Below are 25,697 nucleotides of genomic sequence, written 5' to 3'. Positions count from 1 at the left end.
AAATTTATTTTATATAGCCCTTCTTACATCAGCTGATATCTCAAAGTGCTGTACAGAAACCCAGCCTAAAACCCCCCAAACAGCAAGCAATGCAGGTGTAGAAGCAAGCTCCTCGTGTTATTATATATATATATAAATATATTATAGAATAACTATATTATAGAATAACTTTTTATTATGATTACTACCTGCTGTTAATATTTACTCAGTTATTAATGCTTTTAGTTTCATCTTTTGACTAAACCACAGCCAATGATAATGCATTAGTATCTTATCTATCCATGAGTTAAAAAAAGGTCAAAAACAGAACAAAAACAATCAGCTCTTGTTATCAGCCTCTTTAGAGTGTAAAACCACAGGTGTTCACCTCCTCATGTATATATATTACAGTACATTATGTTCCCTGGACAGTCACATGTTGCCATTTAGAGAGGCCACGCAGCTCCCACCAAACGGCTGTGGAAAACGCTGCATTCTTGGCAGCACATCTGCACCCTGAGGCTATAGGGTTCTGACCCAACCTGTTAGTTAGCCTGTACTGTGTCATATCCCTGAGGCTATAGGGTTCTGACCCAACCTGTTAGTTAGCCCGTACTGTGTCATATCCCTGAGGCTATAGGGTTCTGACCCAACCTGTTAGTTAGCCTGTACTGTGTCATATCCCTGAGGCTATAGGGTTCTGACCCAACCTGTTAGTTAGCCCGTACTGTGTCATATCCCTGAGGCTATAGGGTTCTGACCCAACCTGTTAGTTAGCCCATACTGTGTCATATCCCTGAGGCTATAGGGTTCTGACCCAACCTGTTAGTTAGCCTGTACTGCGTCATATCCCTGAGGCTATAGGGTTCTGACCCAACCTGTTAGTTAGCCTGTACTGTGTCATATCCCTGAGGCTATAGGGTTCTGACCCAACCTGTTAGTTAGCCTGTACTGTGCCATATCCCTGAGGCTATAGGGTTCTGACCCAACCTGTTAGTTAGCCCATACTGTGCCATATCCCTGAGGCTATAGGGTTCTGACCCAACCTGTTAGTTAGCCCGTACTGTGTCATATCCCTGAGGCTATAGGTTTCTGACCCAACCTGTTAGTTAGCCCGTACTGTGCCATATCCCTGAGGCTATAGGGTTCTGACCCAACCTGTTAGTTAGCCCGTACTGTGTCATATCCCTGAGGCTATAGGGTTCTGACCCAACCTGTTAGTTAGCCCGTACTGTGTCATATCCCTGAGGCTATAGGGTTCTGACCCAACCTGTTAGTTAGCCTGTACTGTGCCATATCCCTGAGGCTATAGAGTTCTGACCCAACCTTTTAGTTATCCCGTACTGTGCCATATCCCTGAGGCTATAGGGTTCTGACCCAACCTGTTAGTTAGCCTGTACTGTGTCATATCCCTGAGGCTATAGGGTTCTGACCCAACCTGTTAGTTAGCCTGTACTGTGCCATATCCCTGAGGCTATAGGGTTCTGACCCAACCTGTTAGTTAGCCCGTACTGTGTCATATCCCTGAGGCTATAGGGTTTTGACCCAACCTGTTAGTTAGCCTGTACTGTGTCATATCCCTGAGGCTATGGGGTTCTGACCCAACCTGTTAGTTAGCCCGTACTGTGTCATATCCCTGAGGCTATAGGGTTCTGACCCAACCTGTTAGTTAGCCTGTACTGTGTCATCCCTGAGGCTATAGGGTTCTGGCCCAACCTGTTAGTTAGCTGTGGTTCTGCTGTGGCATGGCCTGTACTGTGTCATATCCCTGAGGCTATAGGGTTCTGACCCAACCTGTTAGTTAGCCTGTACTGTGTCATATCCCTGAGGCTATAGGGTTCTGACCCAACCTGTTAGTTAGCCTGTACTGTGTCATATCCCTGAGGCTATAGGGTTCTGACCCAACCTGTTAGTTAGCCCGTACTGTGTCATATCCCTGAGGCTATAGGGTTCTGACCCAACCTGTTAGTTAGCCTATACTGTGTCATATCCCTGAGGCTATAGGGTTCTGACCCAACCTGTTAGTTAGCCCGTACTGTGTCATATCCCTGAGGCTATAGGGTTCTGACCCAACCTGTTAGTTAGCCCATACTGTGTCATATCCCTGAGGCTATAGGGTTCTGACCCAACCTGTTAGTTAGCCTGTACTGTGTCATATCCCTGAGGCTATAGGGTTCTGGCCCAACCTGTTAGTTAGCCCGTACTGTATAAATACTTCAGTTAGTTATTGAACCCATTGCCCTCTATGGTTGTGAAGTCTGGGGACCAACTAAGAATTCACAAAATGGGACAAACACCTAATTGAAACTCTGCACTTTGTTTACAACGCAAAACCCCAAACAATGCATGAAGAGCAGAATTAGGACGATACCCACTTATTATCAAAATCCAGAAAAGAGCTGATAAATTCTACAACCACCTAAAAGGAAGCGATGCCCAAACCTTCCACAACAAAGCCATCACCTACAGAGAGATGAACCTGGAGAAGAGTCCCCTAAGCAAGCTGGTCCTGAGGCTCTGTTCACAAACACAAACACACCCCACAGAGCCCCAGGAGAGCAACACAATTAGACCCAACCACATTATCAGGATGCCAAAAGATAAATAGACTCCCTGGTCCCATTCTATATAATCAGGAGGAAGAACCTTTGGCCTACAGGCTATGGAAGTTATAGACCTACTGCATTGGCCTACAGGCTATGGAAGTTATAGACCTACTGCATTGGCCTACAGGCTATGGAAGTTATAGACCTACTGCATTGGCCTATAGGCTATGGAAGTTATAGACCTACTGCATTGGCCTATAGGCTATGGAGGTTATAGACCTACTGCATTGGCCTATAGGCTATGGAAGTTATAGACCTACTGCATTGGCCTATAGGCTATGGAAGTTATAGACCTACTGCATTGGCCTATAGGCTATGGAAGTTATAGACCTACTGCATTGGCCTATAGGCTATGGAAGTTATAGACCTACTGCATTGGCCTATAGGTTATGGAAGTTATAGACCTACTGCATTGGCCTATAGGCTATGGAAGTTATAGACCTACTGCATTGGCCTACAGGCTATGGAAGTTATAGACCTACTGCATTGGCCTACAGGCTATGGAAGTTATATACCTACTGCATTGGCCTATAGGCTATGGAAGTTATAGACCTACTGCATTGGCCTATAGGCTATGGAAGTTATAGACCTACTGCATTGGCCTATAGGCTATGGAAGTTATAGACCTACTGCATTGGCCTATAGGCTATGGAAGTTATAGACCTACTGCATTGGCCTACAGGCTATGGAAGTTATAGACCTACTGCATTGGCCTACAGGCTATGGAAGTTATAGACCTACTGCATTGGCCTATAGGCTATGGAAGTTATAGACCTACTGCATTGGCCTACAGGCTATGGAAGTTATAGACCTACTGCATTGGCCTACAGGCTATGGAAGTTATAGACCTACTGCATTGGCCTACAGGCTATGGAAGTTATAGACCTACTGCATTGGCCTACAGGCTATGGAAGTTATAGACCTACTGCATTGGCCTATAGGCTATGGAAGTTATAGACCTACTGCATTGGCCTACAGGTTATGGAAGTTATAGACCTACTGCATTGGCCTATAGGCTATGGAATGGAGGAGGAGGAGGTGTGGTGGTGCTTTGCTGGTGACACTGTCTGTGATTTATTTAGAATTCAAGGCATACTTAACCAGCATGGCTACCTAGCATTCTGCAGTGGGACTATCTTTTGTTGTTCAACAGGACAATGACCCAACACACCTGCAGGCTTTGTCAGGGCTATTTGACCAAGAAGGAGAGTGATGGAGTGCTGCATTAGATGACCCGACCTCAACCCAATTGAGATGGTTTGGGATGAGTTGGACCGCAGAGTGAAGGAAAAGCAGCCAACAAGTGCTCAGCGAATGTGGGAACTCCTTCAAGACTGTTGGAAAAGCATTCCAGGTTAAGCCTGGTTGAGAGAATACCAAGAGTGTGCAAAGCTGTCGTCAAGGCAAAATGTGTCTACTTTGAAGAATCTCAAATATAAAAAAATATTTTGATTTGTTAAAACCATATGTGTTAATTCATAGTTTTGATGTCTTCACTATTATTCTACAATGAGTAGGTGTGCCCAAACTTGTGACTGGTTCATCAACTGGCATTTCCATCAATAAATACAAAGCATTATTTTGCAATGATATTTTTTCTTCTCCCGAACAGAAATAGTTTTTATTTATTGCTTCTCTATTGCCTTTTTTTTTTTGCCACAACCTGAGAGAGGCCTGGCACCCTTAGAGAGGCCTGGTACCCTTAGAGAGGCCTGGTACCCTTAGAGAGGCCTGGTACCCACAGAGAGGCCTGGTACCCACAGAGAGGCCTGGTACCCTTAGAGAGGCCTGGTACCCTTAGAGAGGCCTGGTACCCACAGAGAGGCCTGGTACCCACAGAGAGGCGTGGTACCCACAGAGAGGCGTGGTACCCACAGAGAGGCCTGGTACCCACAGAGAGGCCTGGTACCCACAGAGAGGCCTGGTACCCACAGAGAGGCCTGGTACCCACAGAGAGGCCTGGTACCCACAGAGAGGCGTGGTACCCACAGAGAGGCCTGGTACCCTTAGAGAGGCCTGGTACCCTTAGAGAGGCCTGGTACCCACAGAGAGGCCTGGTACCCACAGAGAGGCCTGGTACCCACAGAGAGGCCTGGTACCCACAGAGAGGCCTGGTACCCACAGAGAGGCCTGGTACCCTTAGAGAGGCCTGGTACCCACAGAGAGGCCTGGTACCCACAGAGAGGCCTGGTACCCACAGAGAGGCCTGGTACCCACAGAGAGGCCTGGTACCCTTAGAGAGGCCTGGTACCCACAGAGAGGCCTGGTACCCACAGAGAGGCCTGGTACCCACAAGGCCTGGTACCCACAGAGAGGCCTGGTATCCACAGAGAGTTCTGGCTGACACAGGGACCATATTGTCCATTCATGGGTCCTGCCTGGCTCTGGTCCTGCCTGGCTCTGGTCCTGCCTGGCTCTGGTCCTGCCTGGCTCTGGGCCTGCCTGCCACATGGCTTCTACACACCAGGACCAGGCACAGCTGAGGGCATGATGTAATCATTTAACATACACTCACACTGTGTTCTCACTTCCCTGTTGTTACTGCCTGACCATCAGTATGTCTTTATACAGGTTGTTACTGAGGGACCATCAGTATGTCTTTATACAGGTTGTTATAGAGGGACCATCAGTATGTCTTTATACAGGTTGTTATAGAGGGACCATCAGTATGTCTTTATACAGGTTGTTACTGTCTGACCATCAGTATGTCTTTATACAGGTTGTTATAGAGGGACCATCAGTATGTCTTTATACAGGTTGTTATAGAGGGACCATCAGTATGTCTTTATACAGGTTGTTACTGTCTGACCATCAGTATGTCTTTATACAGGTTGTTATAGAGGGACCATCAGTATGTCTTTATACAGGTTGTTATAGAGGGACCATCAGTATGTCTTTATACAGGTTGTTACTGTCTGACCATCAGTATGTCTTTATACAGGTTGTTATAGAGGGACCATCAGTATGTCTTTATACAGGTTGTTACTGCCTGACCATCAGTATGTCTTTATACAGGTTGTTACTGCCTGACCATCAGTATGTCTTTATACAGGTTGTTACTGCCTGACCATCAGTATGTCTTTATACAGGTTGTTACTGTCTGACCATCAGTATGTCTTTATACAGGTTGTTATAGAGGGACCATCAGTATGTCTTTATACAGGTTGTTATAGAGGGACCATCAGTATGTCTTTATACAGGTTGTTACTGAGGGACCATCAGTATGTCTTTATACAGGTTGTTATAGAGGGACCATCAGTATGTCTTTATACAGGTTGTTATAGAGGGACCATCAGTATGTCTTTATACAGGTTGTTATAGAGGGAACATCAGTATGTCTTTATACAGGTTGTTACTGTCTGACCATCAGTATGTCTTTATACAGGTTGTTACTGTCTGACCATCAGTATGTCTTTATACAGGTTGTTACTGTCTGACCATCAGTATGTCGTTATACAGGTTGTTACTGAGGGACCATCAGTATGTCTTTATACAGGTTGTTACTGAGGGACCATCAGTATGTCTTTATACAGGTTGTTATAGAGGGACCATCAGTATGTCTTTATACAGATTGTTACTGTCTGACCATCAGTATGTCTTTATACAGGTTGTTACTGTCTGACCATCAGTATGTCTTTATACAGGTTGTTATAGAGGGACCATCAGTATGTCTTTATACAGGTTGTTACTGTCTGACCATCAGTATGTCTTTATACAGGTTGTTACTGAGGGACCATCAGTATGTCTTTATACAGGTTGTTACTGAGGGACCATCAGTATGTCTTTATACAGGTTGTTATAGAGGGACCATCAGTATGTCTTTATACAGGTTGTTACTGTCTGACCATCAGTATGTCTTTATACAGGTTGTTACTGCCTGACCATCAGTATGTCTTTATACAGGTTGTTATAGAGGGACCATCAGTATGTCTTTATACAGATTGTTACTGTCTGACCATCAGTATGTCTTTATACAGGTTGTTATAGAGGGACCATCAGTATGTCTTTATACAGGTTGTTACTGCCTGACCATCAGTATGTCGTTATACAGGTTGTTACTGTCTGACCATCAGTATGTCTTTATACAGGTTGTTATAGAGGGACCATCAGTATGTCTTTATACAGGTTGTTATAGAGGGACCATCAGTATGTCTTTATACAGGTTGTTACTGCCTGACCATCAGTATGTCTTTATACAGATTGTTACTGCCTGACCATCAGTATGTCTTCATACAGGTTGTTACTGAGGGACCATCAGTATGTCTTTATACAGGTTGTTACTGTCTGACCATCAGTATGTCTTTATACAGGTTGTTATAGAGGGACCATCAGTATGTCTTCATACAGGTTGTTATAGAGGGACCATCAGTATGTCTTTATACAGGTTGTTACTGTCTGACCATCAGTATGTCTTTATACAGGTTGTTATAGAGGGACCATCAGTATGTCTTTATACAGGTTGTTATAGAGGGACCATCAGTATGTCTTTATACAGGTTGTTACTGTCTGACCATCAGTATGTCTTTATACAGGTTGTTACTGAGGGACCATCAGTATGTCTTTATACAGGTTGTTACTGAGGGACCATCAGTATGTCTTTATACAGGTTGTTATAGAGGGACCATCAGTATGTCTTTATACAGGTTGTTATAGAAGGACCATCAGTATGTCTTTATACAGGTTGTTATAGAGGGACCATCAGTATGTCTTTATACAGGTTGTTACTGAGGGACCATCAGTATGTCTTTATACAGGTTGTTATAGAGGGACCATCAGTATGTCGTTATACAGGTTGTTATAGAGGGACCATCAGTATGTCTTTATACAGGTTGTTATAGAGGGACCATCAGTATGTCTTTATACAGGTTGTTATAGAGGGACCATCAGTATGTCTTTATACAGGTTGTTATAGAGGGACCATCAGTATGTCTTTATACAGGTTGTTACTGTCTGACCATCAGTATGTCTTTATACAGGTTGTTACTGAGGGACCATCAGTATGTCTTTATACAGGTTGTTACTGAGGGACCATCAGTATGTCTTTATACAGGTTGTTACTGAGGGACCATCAGTATGTCTTTATACAGGTTGTTATAGAGGGACCATCAGTATGTCTTTATACAGGTTGTTATAGAGGGACCATCAGTATGTCGTTATACAGGTTGTTACTGTCTGACCATCAGTATGTCTTTATACAGGTTGTTATAGAGGGACCATCAGTATGTCTTTATACAGGTTGTTATAGAGGGACCATCAGTATGTCTTTATACAGGTTGTTACTGTCTGACCATCAGTATGTCTTTATACAGGTTGTTATAGAGGGACCAACAGTATGTCTTTATACAGGTTGTTATAGAGGGACCAACAGTATGTCTTTATACTGGTTGTTATAGAGGGACCATCAGTATGTCTTTATACAGGTTGTTATAGAAGGACCATCAGTATGTCTTTATACAGGTTGTTACTGTCTGACCATCAGTATGTCTTTATACAGGTTGTTACTGAGGGACCATCAGTATGTCTTTATACAGGTTGTTACTGAGGGAACATCAGTATGTCTTTATACAGGTTGTTACTGTCTGACCATCAGTATGTCTTTATACAGGTTGTTATAGAGGGACCATCAGTATGTCTTTATACAGGTTGTTATAGAGGGACCATCAGTATGTCTTTATACAGGTTGTTACTGAGGGACCATCAGTATGTCTTTATACAGGTTGTTATAGAGGGACCATCAGTATGTCGTTATACAGGTTGTTATAGAGGGACCATCAGTATGTCTTTATACAGGTTGTTATAGAGGGACCATCAGTATGTCTTTATACAGGTTGTTATAGAGGGACCATCAGTATGTCTTTATACAGGTTGTTATAGAGGGACCATCAGTATGTCTTTATACAGGTTGTTACTGTCTGACCATCAGTATGTCTTTATACAGGTTGTTACTGAGGGACCATCAGTATGTCTTTATACAGGTTGTTACTGAGGGACCATCAGTATGTCTTTATACAGGTTGTTACTGAGGGACCATCAGTATGTCTTTATACAGGTTGTTATAGAGGGACCATCAGTATGTCTTTATACAGGTTGTTATAGAGGGACCATCAGTATGTCGTTATACAGGTTGTTACTGTCTGACCATCAGTATGTCTTTATACAGGTTGTTATAGAGGGACCATCAGTATGTCTTTATACAGGTTGTTATAGAGGGACCATCAGTATGTCTTTATACAGGTTGTTACTGTCTGACCATCAGTATGTCTTTATACAGGTTGTTATAGAGGGACCAACAGTATGTCTTTATACAGGTTGTTATAGAGGGACCAACAGTATGTCTTTATACTGGTTGTTATAGAGGGACCATCAGTATGTCTTTATACAGGTTGTTATAGAAGGACCATCAGTATGTCTTTATACAGGTTGTTACTGTCTGACCATCAGTATGTCTTTATACAGGTTGTTACTGAGGGACCATCAGTATGTCTTTATACAGGTTGTTACTGAGGGAACATCAGTATGTCTTTATACAGGTTGTTACTGTCTGACCATCAGTATGTCTTTATACAGGTTGTTATAGAGGGACCATCAGTATGTCTTTATACAGGTTGTTATAGAGGGACCATCAGTATGTCTTTATACAGATTGTTACTGTCTGACCATCAGTATGTCTTTATACAGGTTGTTATAGAGGGACCATCAGTATGTCTTTATACAGATTGTTACTGCCTGACCATCAGTATGTCTTTATACAGGTTGTTATAGAGGGACCATCAGTATGTCTTTATACAGGTTGTTACTGAGGGACCATCAGTATGTCTTTATACAGGTTGTTACTGAGGGATCATCAGTATGTCTTTATACAGGTTGTTACTGAGGGATCATCAGTATGTCTTTATACAGGTTGTTACTGAGGGACCATCAGTATGTCTTTATACAGGTTGTTACTGCCTGACCATCAGTATGTCTTTATACAGGTTGTTACTGCCTGACCATCAGTATGTCTTTATACAGGTTGTTATAGAGGGACCAACAGTATGTCTTTATACAGGTTGTTACTGAGGGACCATCAGTATGTCTTTATACAGGTTGTTATAGAGGGACCATCAGTATGTCTTTATACAGGTTGTTACTGTCTGACCATCAGTATGTCTTTATACAGGTTGTTACTGTCTGACCATCAGTATGTCTTTATACAGGTTGTTATAGAGGGACCATCAGTATGTCTTTATACAGGTTGTTACTGTCTGACCATCAGTATGTCTTTATACAGGTTGTTATAGAGGGACCATCAGTATGTCTTTATACAGATTGTTACTGAGGGACCATCAGTATGTCTTTATACAGGTTGTTACTGAGGGACCATCAGTATGTCTTTATACAGGTTGTTACTGTCTGACCATCAGTATGTCTTTATACAGGTTGTTACTGTCTGACCATCAGTATGTCTTTATACAGGTTGTTACTGAGGGACCATCAGTATGTCTTTATACAGGTTGTTATAGAGGGACCATCAGTATGTCTTTATACAGGTTGTTATAGAGGGACCATCAGTATGTCTTTATACAGGTTGTTACTGAGGGACCATCAGTATGTCTTTATACAGGTTGTTATAGAGGGACCATCAGTATGTCTTTATACAGGTTGTTATAGAGGGACCATCAGTATGTCTTTATACAGGTTGTTACTGTCTGACCATCAGTATGTCTTTATACAGGTTGTTATAGAGGGACCATCAGTATGTCTTTATACAGGTTGTTACTGTCTGACCATCAGTATGTCTTTATACAGGTTGTTATAGAGGGACCATCAGTATGTCTTTATACAGGTTGTTACTGTCTGACCATCAGTATGTCTTTATACAGGTTGTTATAGAGGGACCATCAGTATGTCTTTATACAGGTTGTTATAGAGGGACCATCAGTATGTCTTTATACAGGTTGTTACTGAGGGACCATCAGTATGTCTTTATACAGGTTGTTATAGAGGGACCATCAGTATGTCTTTATACAGGTTGTTACTGAGGGACCATCAGTATGTCTTTATACAGGTTGTTATAGAGGGACCATCAGTATGTCTTTATACAGGTTGTTACTGTCTGACCATCAGTATGTCTTTATACAGGTTGTTATAGAGGGACCATCAGTATGTCTTTATACAGGTTGTTATAGAGGGACCATCAGTATGTCTTTATACAGGTTGTTACTGTCTGACCATCAGTATGTCTTTATACAGGTTGTTATAGAGGGACCATCAGTATGTCTTTATACAGGTTGTTATAGAGGGACCATCAGTATGTCTTTATACAGGTTGTTATAGAAGGACCATCAGTATGTCTTTATACAGGTTGTTATAGAGGGACCATCAGTATGTCTTTATACAGGTTGTTATAGAGGGACCATCAGTATGTCTTTATACAGGTTGTTACTGAGGGACCATCAGTATGTCTTTATACAGGTTGTTACTGAGGGACCATCAGTATGTCTTTATACAGGTTGTTACTGTCTGACCATCAGTATGTCTTTATACAGGTTGTTACTGTCTGACCATCAGTATGTCTTTTTACAGATTGTTACTGAGGGACCATCAGTATGTCTTCATACAGGTTGTTATAGAGGGACCATCAGTATGTCTTCATACAGGTTGTTACTGAGGGACCATCAGTATGTCTTTATACAGGTTGTTACTGTCTGACCATCAGTATGTCTTTATACAGGTTGTTATAGAGGGACCAACAGTATGTCTTTATACAGGTTGTTACTGTCTGACCATCAGTATGTCTTTATACAGGTTGTTACTGTCTGACCATCAGTATGTCTTTATACAGGTTGTTATAGAGGGACCAACAGTATGTCTTTATACAGGTTGTTACTGAGGGACCATCAGTATGTCTTTATACAGGTTGTTACTGCCTGACCATCAGTATGTCTTTATACAGGTTGTTATAGAGGGACCAACAGTATGTCTTTATACAGGTTGTTACTGAGGGACCATCAGTATGTCTTTATACAGGTTGTTATAGAGGGACCATCAGTATGTCTTTATACAGGTTGTTACTGTCTGACCATCAGTATGTCTTTATACAGGTTGTTACTGTCTGACCATCAGTATGTCTTTATACAGGTTGTTATAGAGGGACCAACAGTATGTCTTTATACAGGTTGTTACTGAGGGACCATCAGTATGTCTTTATACAGGTTGTTACTGCCTGACCATCAGTATGTCTTTATACAGGTTGTTATAGAGGGACCATCAGTATGTCTTTATACAGGTTGTTACTGTCTGACCATCAGTATGTCTTTATACAGGTTGTTATAGAGGGACCATCAGTATGTCTTTATACAGATTGTTACTGAGGGACCATCAGTATGTCTTTATACAGGTTGTTACTGAGGGACCATCAGTATGTCTTTATACAGGTTGTTACTGTCTGACCATCAGTATGTCTTTATACAGGTTGTTACTGTCTGACCATCAGTATGTCTTTATACAGGTTGTTACTGAGGGACCATCAGTATGTCTTTATACAGGTTGTTATAGAGGGACCATCAGTATGTCTTTATACAGGTTGTTATAGAGGGACCATCAGTATGTCTTTATACAGGTTGTTACTGAGGGACCATCAGTATGTCTTTATACAGGTTGTTATAGAGGGACCATCAGTATGTCTTTATACAGGTTGTTATAGAGGGACCATCAGTATGTCTTTATACAGGTTGTTACTGTCTGACCATCAGTATGTCTTTATACAGGTTGTTATAGAGGGACCATCAGTATGTCTTTATACAGGTTGTTACTGTCTGACCATCAGTATGTCTTTATACAGGTTGTTATAGAGGGACCATCAGTATGTCTTTATACAGGTTGTTACTGTCTGACCATCAGTATGTCTTTATACAGGTTGTTATAGAGGGACCATCAGTATGTCTTTATACAGGTTGTTATAGAGGGACCATCAGTATGTCTTTATACAGGTTGTTACTGAGGGACCATCAGTATGTCTTTATACAGGTTGTTATAGAGGGACCATCAGTATGTCTTTATACAGGTTGTTACTGAGGGACCATCAGTATGTCTTTATACAGGTTGTTATAGAGGGACCATCAGTATGTCTTTATACAGGTTGTTACTGTCTGACCATCAGTATGTCTTTATACAGGTTGTTATAGAGGGACCATCAGTATGTCTTTATACAGGTTGTTATAGAGGGACCATCAGTATGTCTTTATACAGGTTGTTACTGTCTGACCATCAGTATGTCTTTATACAGGTTGTTATAGAGGGACCATCAGTATGTCTTTATACAGGTTGTTATAGAGGGACCATCAGTATGTCTTTATACAGGTTGTTATAGAAGGACCATCAGTATGTCTTTATACAGGTTGTTATAGAGGGACCATCAGTATGTCTTTATACAGGTTGTTATAGAGGGACCATCAGTATGTCTTTATACAGGTTGTTATAGAGGGACCATCAGTATGTCTTTATACAGGTTGTTATAGAGGGACCATCAGTATGTCTTTATACAGGTTGTTACTGTCTGACCATCAGTATGTCTTTATACAGGTTGTTATAGAGGGACCAACAGTATGTCTTTATACAGGTTGTTATAGAGGGACCAACAGTATGTCTTTATACTGGTTGTTATAGAGGGACCATCAGTATGTCTTTATACAGGTTGTTATAGAAGGACCATCAGTATGTCTTTATACAGGTTGTTACTGTCTGACCATCAGTATGTCTTTATACAGGTTGTTACTGAGGGACCATCAGTATGTCTTTATACAGGTTGTTACTGAGGGAACATCAGTATGTCTTTATACAGGTTGTTACTGTCTGACCATCAGTATGTCTTTATACAGGTTGTTATAGAGGGACCATCAGTATGTCTTTATACAGGTTGTTATAGAGGGACCATCAGTATGTCTTTATACAGATTGTTACTGTCTGACCATCAGTATGTCTTTATACAGGTTGTTATAGAGGGACCATCAGTATGTCTTTATACAGATTGTTACTGCCTGACCATCAGTATGTCTTTATACAGGTTGTTATAGAGGGACCATCAGTATGTCTTTATACAGGTTGTTACTGAGGGACCATCAGTATGTCTTTATACAGGTTGTTACTGAGGGATCATCAGTATGTCTTTATACAGGTTGTTACTGAGGGATCATCAGTATGTCTTTATACAGGTTGTTACTGAGGGACCATCAGTATGTCTTTATACAGGTTGTTACTGCCTGACCATCAGTATGTCTTTATACAGGTTGTTACTGCCTGACCATCAGTATGTCTTTATACAGGTTGTTATAGAGGGACCAACAGTATGTCTTTATACAGGTTGTTACTGAGGGACCATCAGTATGTCTTTATACAGGTTGTTATAGAGGGACCATCAGTATGTCTTTATACAGGTTGTTACTGTCTGACCATCAGTATGTCTTTATACAGGTTGTTACTGTCTGACCATCAGTATGTCTTTATACAGGTTGTTATAGAGGGACCATCAGTATGTCTTTATACAGGTTGTTACTGTCTGACCATCAGTATGTCTTTATACAGGTTGTTATAGAGGGACCATCAGTATGTCTTTATACAGATTGTTACTGAGGGACCATCAGTATGTCTTTATACAGGTTGTTACTGAGGGACCATCAGTATGTCTTTATACAGGTTGTTACTGTCTGACCATCAGTATGTCTTTATACAGGTTGTTACTGTCTGACCATCAGTATGTCTTTATACAGGTTGTTACTGAGGGACCATCAGTATGTCTTTATACAGGTTGTTATAGAGGGACCATCAGTATGTCTTTATACAGGTTGTTATAGAGGGACCATCAGTATGTCTTTATACAGGTTGTTACTGAGGGACCATCAGTATGTCTTTATACAGGTTGTTATAGAGGGACCATCAGTATGTCTTTATACAGGTTGTTATAGAGGGACCATCAGTATGTCTTTATACAGGTTGTTACTGTCTGACCATCAGTATGTCTTTATACAGGTTGTTATAGAGGGACCATCAGTATGTCTTTATACAGGTTGTTACTGTCTGACCATCAGTATGTCTTTATACAGGTTGTTATAGAGGGACCATCAGTATGTCTTTATACAGGTTGTTACTGTCTGACCATCAGTATGTCTTTATACAGGTTGTTATAGAGGGACCATCAGTATGTCTTTATACAGGTTGTTATAGAGGGACCATCAGTATGTCTTTATACAGGTTGTTACTGAGGGACCATCAGTATGTCTTTATACAGGTTGTTATAGAGGGACCATCAGTATGTCTTTATACAGGTTGTTACTGAGGGACCATCAGTATGTCTTTATACAGGTTGTTATAGAGGGACCATCAGTATGTCTTTATACAGGTTGTTACTGTCTGACCATCAGTATGTCTTTATACAGGTTGTTATAGAGGGACCATCAGTATGTCTTTATACAGGTTGTTATAGAGGGACCATCAGTATGTCTTTATACAGGTTGTTACTGTCTGACCATCAGTATGTCTTTATACAGGTTGTTATAGAGGGACCATCAGTATGTCTTTATACAGGTTGTTATAGAGGGACCATCAGTATGTCTTTATACAGGTTGTTATAGAAGGACCATCAGTATGTCTTTATACAGGTTGTTATAGAGGGACCATCAGTATGTCTTTATACAGGTTGTTATAGAGGGACCATCAGTATGTCTTTATACAGGTTGTTACTGAGGGACCATCAGTATGTCTTTATACAGGTTGTTACTGAGGGACCATCAGTATGTCTTTATACAGGTTGTTACTGTCTGACCATCAGTATGTCTTTATACAGGTTGTTACTGTCTGACCATCAGTATGTCTTTTTACAGATTGTTACTGAGGGACCATCAGTATGTCTTCATACAGGTTGTTATAGAGGGACCATCAGTATGTCTTCATACAGGTTGTTACTGAGGGACCATCAGTATGTCTTTATACAGGTTGTTACTGTCTGACCATCAGTATGTCTTTATACAGGTTGTTATAGAGGGACCAACAGTATGTCTTTATACAGGTTGTTACTGTCTGACCATCAGTATGTCTTTATACAGGTTGTTACTGTCTGACCATCAGTATGTCTTTATACAGGTTGTTATAGAGGGACCAACAGTATGTCTTTATACAGGTTGTTACTGAGGGACCATCAGTATGTCTTTATACAGGTTGTTACTGCCTGACCATCAGTATGTCTTTATACAGGTTGTTATAGAGGGACCAACAGTATGTCTTTATACAGGTTGTTACTGAGGGACCATCAGTATGTCTTTATACAGGTTGTTATAGAGGGACCATCAGTATGTCTTTATACAGGTTGTTACTGTCTGACCATCAGTATGTCTTTATACAGGTTGTTACTGTCTGACCATCAGTATGTCTTTATACAGGTTGTTATAGAGGGACCAACAGTATGTCTTTATACAGGTTGTTACTGAGGGACCATCAGTATGTCTTTATACAGGTTGTTACTGCCTGACCATCAGTATGTCTTTATACAGGTTGTTATAGAGGGACCATCAGTATGTCTTTATACAGGTTGTTACTGTCTGACCATCAGTATGTCTTTATACAGGTTGTTATAGAGGGACCATCAGTATGTCTTTATACAGATTGTTACTGAGGGACCATCAGTATGTCTTTATACAGGTTGTTACTGAGGGACCATCAGTATGTCTTTATACAGGTTGTTACTGTCTGACCATCAGTATGTCTTTATACAGGTTGTTACTGTCTGACCATCAGTATGTCTTTATACAGGTTGTTACTGAGGGACCATCAGTATGTCTTTATACAGGTTGTTATAGAGGGACCATCAGTATGTCTTTATACAGGTTGTTATAGAGGGACCATCAGTATGTCTTTATACAGGTTGTTACTGAGGGACCATCAGTATGTCTTTATACAGGTTGTTATAGAGGGACCATCAGTATGTCTTTATACAGGTTGTTATAGAGGGACCATCAGTATGTCTTTATACAGGTTGTTACTGTCTGACCATCAGTATGTCTTTATACAGGTTGTTATAGAGGGACCATCAGTATGTCTTTATACAGGTTGTTACTGTCTGACCATCAGTATGTCTTTATACAGGTTGTTATAGAGGGACCATCAGTATGTCTTTATACAGGTTGTTACTGTCTGACCATCAGTATGTCTTTATACAGGTTGTTATAGAGGGACCATCAGTATGTCTTTATACAGGTTGTTATAGAGGGACCATCAGTATGTCTTTATACAGGTTGTTACTGAGGGACCATCAGTATGTCTTTATACAGGTTGTTATAGAGGGACCATCAGTATGTCTTTATACAGGTTGTTACTGAGGGACCATCAGTATGTCTTTATACAGGTTGTTATAGAGGGACCATCAGTATGTCTTTATACAGGTTGTTACTGTCTGACCATCAGTATGTCTTTATACAGGTTGTTATAGAGGGACCATCAGTATGTCTTTATACAGGTTGTTATAGAGGGACCATCAGTATGTCTTTATACAGGTTGTTACTGTCTGACCATCAGTATGTCTTTATACAGGTTGTTATAGAGGGACCATCAGTATGTCTTTATACAGGTTGTTATAGAGGGACCATCAGTATGTCTTTATACAGGTTGTTATAGAAGGACCATCAGTATGTCTTTATACAGGTTGTTATAGAGGGACCATCAGTATGTCTTTATACAGGTTGTTATAGAGGGACCATCAGTATGTCTTTATACAGGTTGTTACTGAGGGACCATCAGTATGTCTTTATACAGGTTGTTACTGAGGGACCATCAGTATGTCTTTATACAGGTTGTTACTGTCTGACCATCAGTATGTCTTTATACAGGTTGTTACTGTCTGACCATCAGTATGTCTTTTTACAGATTGTTACTGAGGGACCATCAGTATGTCTTCATACAGGTTGTTATAGAGGGACCATCAGTATGTCTTCATACAGGTTGTTACTGAGGGACCATCAGTATGTCTTTATACAGGTTGTTACTGAGGGACCATCAGTATGTCTTTATACAGGTTGTTACTGAGGGACCATCAGTATGTCTTTATACAGGTTGTTACTGAGGGACCATCAGTATGTCTTTATACAGGTTGTTACTGTCTGCCCATCAGTATGTCTTTATACAGGTTGTTACTGAGGGACCATCAGTATGTCTTTATACAGGTTGTTATAGAGGGACCATCAGTATGTCTTTATACAGGTTGTTACTGAGGGACCATCAGTATGTCTTTATACAGGTTGTTACTGAGGGACCATCAGTATGTCTTAATACAGGTTGTTTGGGTTTGTCTGTTTCAGGGTGTTGTTGTAGTACCATCTCTAGCAGTGTGTCTGTCTGTTTCAGGGTGTTGTTGTAGTACCATCTCTAGCAGTGTGTCTGTCTGTTTCAGGGTGTTGTTGTAGTACCATCTCTAGCAGTGTGTCTGTCTGTTTCAGGGTGTTGTTGTAGTACCATCTCTAGCAGTGTGTCTGTCTGTTTCAGGGTGTTGTTGTAGTACCATCTCTAGCAGTGTGTGTGTCTGTCTGTTTCAGGGTGTTGTTGTAGTACCATCTCTAGCAGTGTGTCTGTCTGTTTCAGGGTGTTGTTGTAGTACCATCTCTAGCAGTGTGTTTGTCTGTTTCAGGGTGTTGTTGTAGTACCATCTCTAGCAGTGTGTCTGTCTGTTTCAGGGTGTTGTTGTAGTACCATCTCTAGCAGTGTGTTTGTCTGTTTCAGGGTGTTGTTGTAGTACCATCTCTAGCAGTGTGTCTGTCTGTTTCAGGGTGTTGTTGTAGTACCATCTCTAGCAGTGTGTCTGTTTCAGGGTGTTGTTGTAGTACCATCTCTCTAGCAGTGTGTCTGTCTGTTTCAGGGTGTTGTTGTAGTACCATCTCTCTAGCAGTGTGTCTGTCTGTTTCAGGGTGTTGTTGTAGTACCATCTCTCTAGCAGTGTGTTTGTCTGTTTCAGGGTGTTGTTGTAGTACCATCTGTAGCAGTGTGTCTGTTTCAGGGTGTTGTTGTAGTGCCATCTCTAGCAGTGTGTCTGTCATCCAGTTAGCCAGCCAGGTCACCTGGAGATGCTCTCTGTCTTCGTCCCGGGAGGCTGGCGTCACCTCTGAAATGTTTTATTGTACCATGCTACTACTCTGTACATGTGGCACTGCATGGTCGTGATCTGTCCCATCTAACAGCACTGTCTCGCCAGCTGTATGCCAGCCAAACCCACAGTGGGGCCCCCGGGTCCCATCCCCCAGCTCTCTTCTCCCTCTGTCCAGGGATTGACTAGCTGTTTTGACTGGGAGCTCTGTCATCTTTGGATGGTAATCATGTTGACACACGAGTCATCCATGCCAAGAGGGGCTCTATCTCTGTCTGTCTCTGTCCAGCCAGCCAGCCAGCTACAGACAACAGTTGTCCTATCCCTGAGATCTAGCTGGCTGTTCAACTGTAACTGCAGCATATATTTCCTCATCACATCACCCCATAGCTCCTCTTCACCCCATAGCTCCTCATGACATCACCAAATAGCTCCTCATCACATCACCCCATAGCTCCTCATCACATCACCCCATAGCTCCTCTTCACCCCATAGCTCCTCTTCACCCCATAGCTCCTCTTCACCCCAAAGCTCCTCTTCACCCCATAGCTCCTCTTCACCCCATAGCTCCTCTTCACCCCATAGCTCCTCATCACCCCATAGCTCCTCTTCACCCCATAGCTAGTCATCACCCCATAGCTCCTCATCACACCACCCCATAGCTCCTCATCACACCACCCCATAGCTCCTCATCACACCACCCCATAGCTCCTCATCACCCCATAGCTCCTCATCACATCGCCCCATAGCTCCTCATCACCCCATAGCTCCTCATCACATCGCCCCATAGCTCCTCATCACATCGCCCCATAGCTCCTCATCACATCGCCCCATAGCTCCTCATCACCCCATAGCTCTTCATCACATCACCCCATAGCTCCTCATCACATCACCCCATAGCTCCTCATCACATCACCCCATAGCTCCTCATCACATCACCCCATAGCTCCTCATCACATCACCCCATAGCTCCTCATCACCCCATAATTCCTCATCACCCCATAACTCCTCATCACCCCATAACTCCTCATCAACCCATAACTCCTCATGTAGACCTCCAAATCCATCTCTCTCTGTTTGCTTGTCTTCCATTGGTCTGGTTGCTTCCTATTTTGTGCCAGCCCATCACATTCCTTTCCAGTCATTGCTCCCTGGTCTTTAGGGACAACGACAGTCAAACCAAACCGGGAAGCTGCAGTGTCTAATTTGATCATTTTTTGGTTTATGTCATGCATGAAACAATCAGATGGAGTTAACAGAGACATGGATTAAATAATACGAAGGGTTGTGATCAGTCTTAGAATAGATTTCCTGAACTGTTTTTGCAGGCAGACTGGTCCCAGATCTGTTAGTGCTGTCTTGCCAACTCCTATGGCAATTCATTGTATTGTGAAACGTCCTAGACGTAGGCTATACAACACAAACAGATCTGGGACCAGTCTCAGACGATCTGTTGTGTGTTTCCCAGGTGTCCGGTAGCCTACCACTTGGATGGATATGTCCCCCATCTGGTCTGTATCATTCATATACACTTCCTCGTTCAGTTTCATAACTAGGGTGAACCTTGTCCTCAGGGCTCAGAGAAAACCACAGGTTGTTTTCAATAAATCACATTCTTCAACCCCCCCCCCCCCCCCCCCCCCCCCCGGGGAAATTTTCATCTTTTTAAGTTCCCGCATGTCCCAGAGATTCTCTGTGTCCTTTATTGTTTTCCCTCACTGCTGAGTCAAACCAACTGGACTCTCTTACCAAGGGGCCCACTGCTGAGTCAAACCAACTGGACTCTCTTACCAAGGGGCCCACTGCTGAGTCAAACCAACTGGACTCTCTTACCAAGGGGTCCACTGCTGAGTCAAACCAACTGGACTCTCTTACCAAGGGGCCCACTGCTGAGTCAAACCAACTGGACTCTCTTACCAAGGGGTCCACTGCTGAGTCAAACCAACTGGACTCTCTTACCAAGGGGCCCACTGCTGAGTCAAACCAACTGGACTCTCTTACCAAGGGGCCCACTGCTGAGTCAAACCAACTGGACTCTCTTACCAAGGGGCCCACTGCTGAGTCAAACCAACTGGACTCTCTTACCAAGGGGCCCACTTTCTGTTCAGTCATATTTCAACAGCAGTTTAAAATACTTCAGGATGCTCCAACAACCAAAGCATTAGAATACAAAAGGGGGGAAAACGGTTCCCCTCTTCACAACATAATGGTTGATTTAACATGACAGGTACCCTGAAGAGTCGGTGTCACCTTTGACAGCAAATGGTGCATTTGACCTTTCTGAACTTTGGCATCTGCAACAGCGACACCAACAGTGAACAGCTCATCGTTGTTCTATGTTCTGTAGATTGATTTGTTGCTTTACATCTAATCCCTGACATCTAATCCCTGACATCTAATCCCTGACATCTAATCCCTGACATCTAATCCATTACATCTAAAGCACATTTTCCATGTGGAAACCTATAGTTATTTGACTAATTATAAAGGAGCTTGTGACTGACCGTACTGTAGTGGTTCAGTCTCAGTATGTAATAGATTTAGATGGAATGTTCCACTAGATCAGCAGCATGTATGTAATAGATTTAGATGGAATGTTCCATTAGATCAGCAGCATGTATTACTCTGTATGTAATAGATTTAGATGGAATGTTCCATTAGATCAGCAGCATGTATGTAATAGATTTAGATGGAATGTTCCATTAGATCAGCAGCATGTATGTAATAGATTTAGATGGAATGTTCCATTAGATCAGCAGCATGTATTACTCTGTATGTAATAGATTTAGATGGAATGTTCCATTAGATCAGCAGCATGTATTACTCTGTATGTAATACCATGGACATTATTACTTTAGGTCCTTGGGGACTAGTTATCCCACCCCCCCAAGCTTATTTCAGATAAATACTAACCACGTTTCAGATAAATACGGACCCCGTTTCAGATAAATACTGACCGCGTTTCAGATTAATATTATGTTAACCTTGCGTCTCCTTACTGAGCTTTAAACCTCTCATCTCTGTCAGTTGCACAATCGTTTCTTTAGTTGGCTGTGGCAGTAGATCATGGATTGGGTTAGCAGGAGTCACTATGGAATGTTTTAGGTGTTACCGTGGCAGTAGATCATGGATTGGGTTAGCAGGAGTCACTATGGAATGTTTTAGGTGTTACCGTGGCAGTAGATCATGGATTGGGTTAGCAGGAGTCACTATGGAATGTTTTAGGTGTTACCGTGGCAGTAGATCATGGATTGGGTTAGCAGGAGTCACTATGGAATGTTTTAGGTGTTACCGTGGCAGTAGATCATGGATTGGGTTAGCAGGAGTTACTATGGAATGTTGTAGGTGTTACCGTGGCAGTAGATCATGGATTGGGTTAGCAGGAGTTACTATGGAATGTTGTAGGTGTTACTGTGGCAGTAGATCATGGATTGGGTTAGCAGGAGTCACTATGGAATGTTTTAGGTGTTACCGTGGCAGTAGATCATGGATTGGGTTAGCAGGAGTCACTATGGAATGTTTTAGGTGTTACCGTGGCAGTAGATCATGGATTGGGTTAGCAGGAGTCACTATGGAATGTTTTAGGTGTTACTGTGGCAGTAGATCATGGATTGGGTTAGCAGGAGTCACTATGGAATGTTGTAGGTGTTACCGTGGCAGTAGATCATGGATTGGGTTAGCAGGAGTCACTATGGAATGTTTTAGGTGTTACCGTGGCAGTAGATCATGGATTGGGTTAGCAGGAGTCACTATAGAATGTTTTAGGTGTTACCGTGGCAGTAGATCATGGATTGGGTTAGCAGGAGTTACTATGGAATGTTTTAGGTGTTACCATGGCAGTAGATCATGGATTGGGTTAGCAGGAGTCACTATGGAATGTTTTAGGTGTTACCGTGGCAGTAGATCATGGATTGGGTTAGCAGGAGTCACTATGGAATGTTTTAGGTGTTACCGTGGCAGTAGATCATGGATTGGGTTAGCAGGAGTCACTATGGAATGTTTTAGGTGTTACCGTGGCAGTAGATCATGGATTGGGTTAGCAGGAGTCACTATGGAATGTTTTAGGTGTTACTGTGGCAGTAGATCATGGATTGGGTTAGCAGGAGTCACTATGGAATGTTGTAGGTGTTACCGTGGCAGTAGATCATGGATTGGGTTAGCAGGAGTTACTATGGAATGTTTTAGGTGTTACCGTGGCAGTAGATCATGGATTGGGTTAGCAGGAGTCACTATGGAATGTTGTAGGTGTTACCGTGGCAGTAGATCATGGATTGGGTTAGCAGGAGTCACTATGGAATGTTGTAGGTGTTACCGTGGCAGTAGATCATGGATTGGGTTAGCAGGAGTCACTATGGAATGTTGTAGGTGTTACTGTGGCAGAGTGCTGCATGTGTCTGAAGATGGTTGACTACAACACAACTAGATTGGTTCATGACAACACAGACACGGGGTCAATGCTGATAAGTCATAATTGCTTGAATTTCAGGCATTCAAGCCTATCAGATCAAATCAAATGTATTTATATAGCCCTTCGTACATCAGCTGATATCTCAAAGTGCTGTACAGAAACCCAGCCTAAAACCCCCAAAACAGCAAGCAATGCAGGTGTAGAAGCACGGTGATCCTTCATTATTAGTTCAACTTAACCAATGTTTGGAATTCAATAAAGTGGAGAAACGTTTTGCTGTGATCTTCTATCAGGAACGTTACAGGTGGATCTGGTGTCAGATGTCAGGTTAAACCTAGAAATACATTTCTCTCATGAACCTCCATGTTTTTCTGTGTTTTTATTCCAGTTGTCGGGAATGGTCACATCTCGGAGGACACGGAGACCATCGCTGACCAGATGCAGCTTCCTGTCCAGAGTGCCCTGACTGATGACTCTGAGGAACCCGTCATCATGGCCTCAGAGGCCCTGGAGACCATGGGGTCTGGATGGGAGGAGGACCAGGTCCTGGAGATGCTGGCTGCAGCCGAGCCAGAGGTTCCCCCTGAAGCCCCTGCTGAGGCTGCAGCTGTAGTTGCAGAGGTCCCTTCAGAGGCTGTGTTCTTAGTAGAGGCTGTGGTCCCAGTGGAGGTGGTGGCCCCTGTTGAGGCTGTCGTGGTTGAGGCCGCTCCTGTGGCAGAGGCTCCTGCTGAGACAGTGGTGTCTGAGGAGTCCCCTGTTGTTGAAACTGGAGCTGCAGTGGAGGTGGCTACCCTTGTCGAGGCAGCTGCACCTGTGGAAGCTGCTGCCCCAGTCGAGGTGGCTGAAACTGTCCCAGAGGCTGCTCCAGCCCCGACAGAGGAGACCCCAGCTCCAGCCCCGACAGAGGAGACCCCAGCTCCAGCCCCGACAGAGGAGACCCCAGCTCCAGCCCCGACAGAGGAGACCCCAGCTCCAGCCCCGACAGAGGAGACCCCAGCTCCAGCCCCGACAGAGGAGACCCCAGCTCCAGCCCCGACAGAGGAGACCCCAGCTCCACCCCCGACAGCGGAGACACCAGCTCCAGCCCCAAAAGAGGAGACCAAAGATGCTCCAGCCCCTGTGGCCGCTGTCCCTGAGCCAGTAATCCCTGCTGCTGAGCCTGTGGCCGCTGTCCCAGAGGGGGCCCCCGCTGTGGAGGCCCCTGTACCCAGTGGCCTCATAACTGACCTTGTTGTTGCTGCTGAGCCTGCAGCAGAGCCAATAACCACCCCTGTGGCTGTGGAGGCCCCTGTAGCAGCCGTTGCCAATGAGCCTGTAGAGGCCCCAGGACCAGTGGAGGCCCCAGGTGAGGTGACAGCTCCAGCCCCAGAGCCTGCAGTAGAGACTCCTACCCCTGCTCCCGAAGCCGCCCCTGAGCTAACACCAGCCGCCCTTGCTCCTGCTCCCTCAGACGCCCCTACCCCTGCCCCAGAGCTAACACCAGCCACCCCTGCTCCTGTGGCCCCGCCTACTCCTGCCCCAGAGCTAACACCAGCCACCCCTGCTCCTGTGGCTCCGCCTACTCCTGCTATCTCAATCCCAGAGATTGATGGTATGTACTCCTCCTTTAACGCTTCATCCTCACGGACACAATCACTCTACATATTTAAACCGTCATCAAACGTCAACCATGTTGAAATACTTGAATACCAAAATACTTGAACATACTGTAGCTATAGTCATCACTCACTTAAGTGTGTGAAGGTCCCGCAAAAATAGAGTTTCTTGGACTATTTTGCATTTACAGTTCAAGATAAACATGATGTATTTACCAGGCTCACAAATAGTTGCATTGCGATTATGGTGTGGTCACATTTCACCTCAGTAACACAGCACCAACTGATTTGTACTGAGGGACAATTAAATTCCACAGAGCAAAATGGCTGCCATTTATTGTCCTGATTAGCCCCAAGGAGGTTATGATTGTTCTTCCAGCTCATAGATTCACTAAATTGATATGTTACCTAGAACACCTGTCTCTCCTGACCTAAATAAGGTGTGTCAGTCAGTCTGTTGTAGCCTGCCGGATCAGGCTTATCTGGAAAATGGTTGGTCCTCCCCTGCCCCAGGCACAAATAGCTGAGAAGACATCGCTGCAAACATGCATGATGTGGGGAGAGACGGAGAGCATGAGATGTGGGGAGAGACGGTGAGCATGTGATGAGATGTGGGGAGAGACAGTCAGCATGTGATGAGATGTGGGGAGAGACAGTCAGCATGTGATGAGATGTGGGGAGAGACAGTCAGCATGTGATGAAATGTGGGGAGAGACGGTGAGCGTGAGATGTGGGGAGAGATGAAGAGCGTGAGATGTGGGGAGAGACGGTGAGCGTGAGATGTGGGGAGAGACGGTGAGCGTGAGACGTGGGGAGAGACGGAGAGCGTGTTCAGACCAACAGACCAGCGTATTTACTCACCCACAGAGTTGTTTGAAGACTGTTGTACGGAGTCTATAAATAGGTGAAATGTATTCTCACAAACGTAGCATACCCCCCAAGGTCTCCATAGTCTACTTACCTCACTGGTTACCAAGAGGTATCCAACACCCTCACTGACTAGGAGG

General features: G+C 43.3%; 1 protein-coding gene across 3 annotated transcripts in view; it reads left to right on the top strand.

Moving 5' to 3' along the window:
• The window catches only part of LOC118937723 (skin secretory protein xP2-like), a 32,518-nt gene that overhangs the window by 817 nt on the left and 6,004 nt on the right, over positions 1 to 25,697 (top strand). For 2 of the 3 annotated variants that reach the window (XR_005035118.1, XM_036938172.1), the window contains exon 2: positions 23,484 to 24,686. Coding sequence is in view for 2 of the 3 variants with exons in the window: in XM_036938172.1 (XP_036794067.1) it covers positions 23,484 to 24,686 (1,203 nt within the window). In the remaining variant the exon portion in view is untranslated. The remainder of the gene's footprint in view (positions 1 to 23,483; positions 24,687 to 25,697) is intronic. The other variant, XM_036938186.1, reaches the window with a different exon arrangement.

The sequence above is a fragment of the Oncorhynchus mykiss genome, chromosome 2, assembly GCF_013265735.2.
Source record: "Oncorhynchus mykiss isolate Arlee chromosome 2, USDA_OmykA_1.1, whole genome shotgun sequence".
Taxonomy (NCBI): Eukaryota; Metazoa; Chordata; class Actinopteri; order Salmoniformes; family Salmonidae; genus Oncorhynchus; species Oncorhynchus mykiss.
The sequence above is the reverse complement of the archived record's forward strand: the minus strand, read 5'-3'. Positions and strand labels throughout refer to the sequence as shown.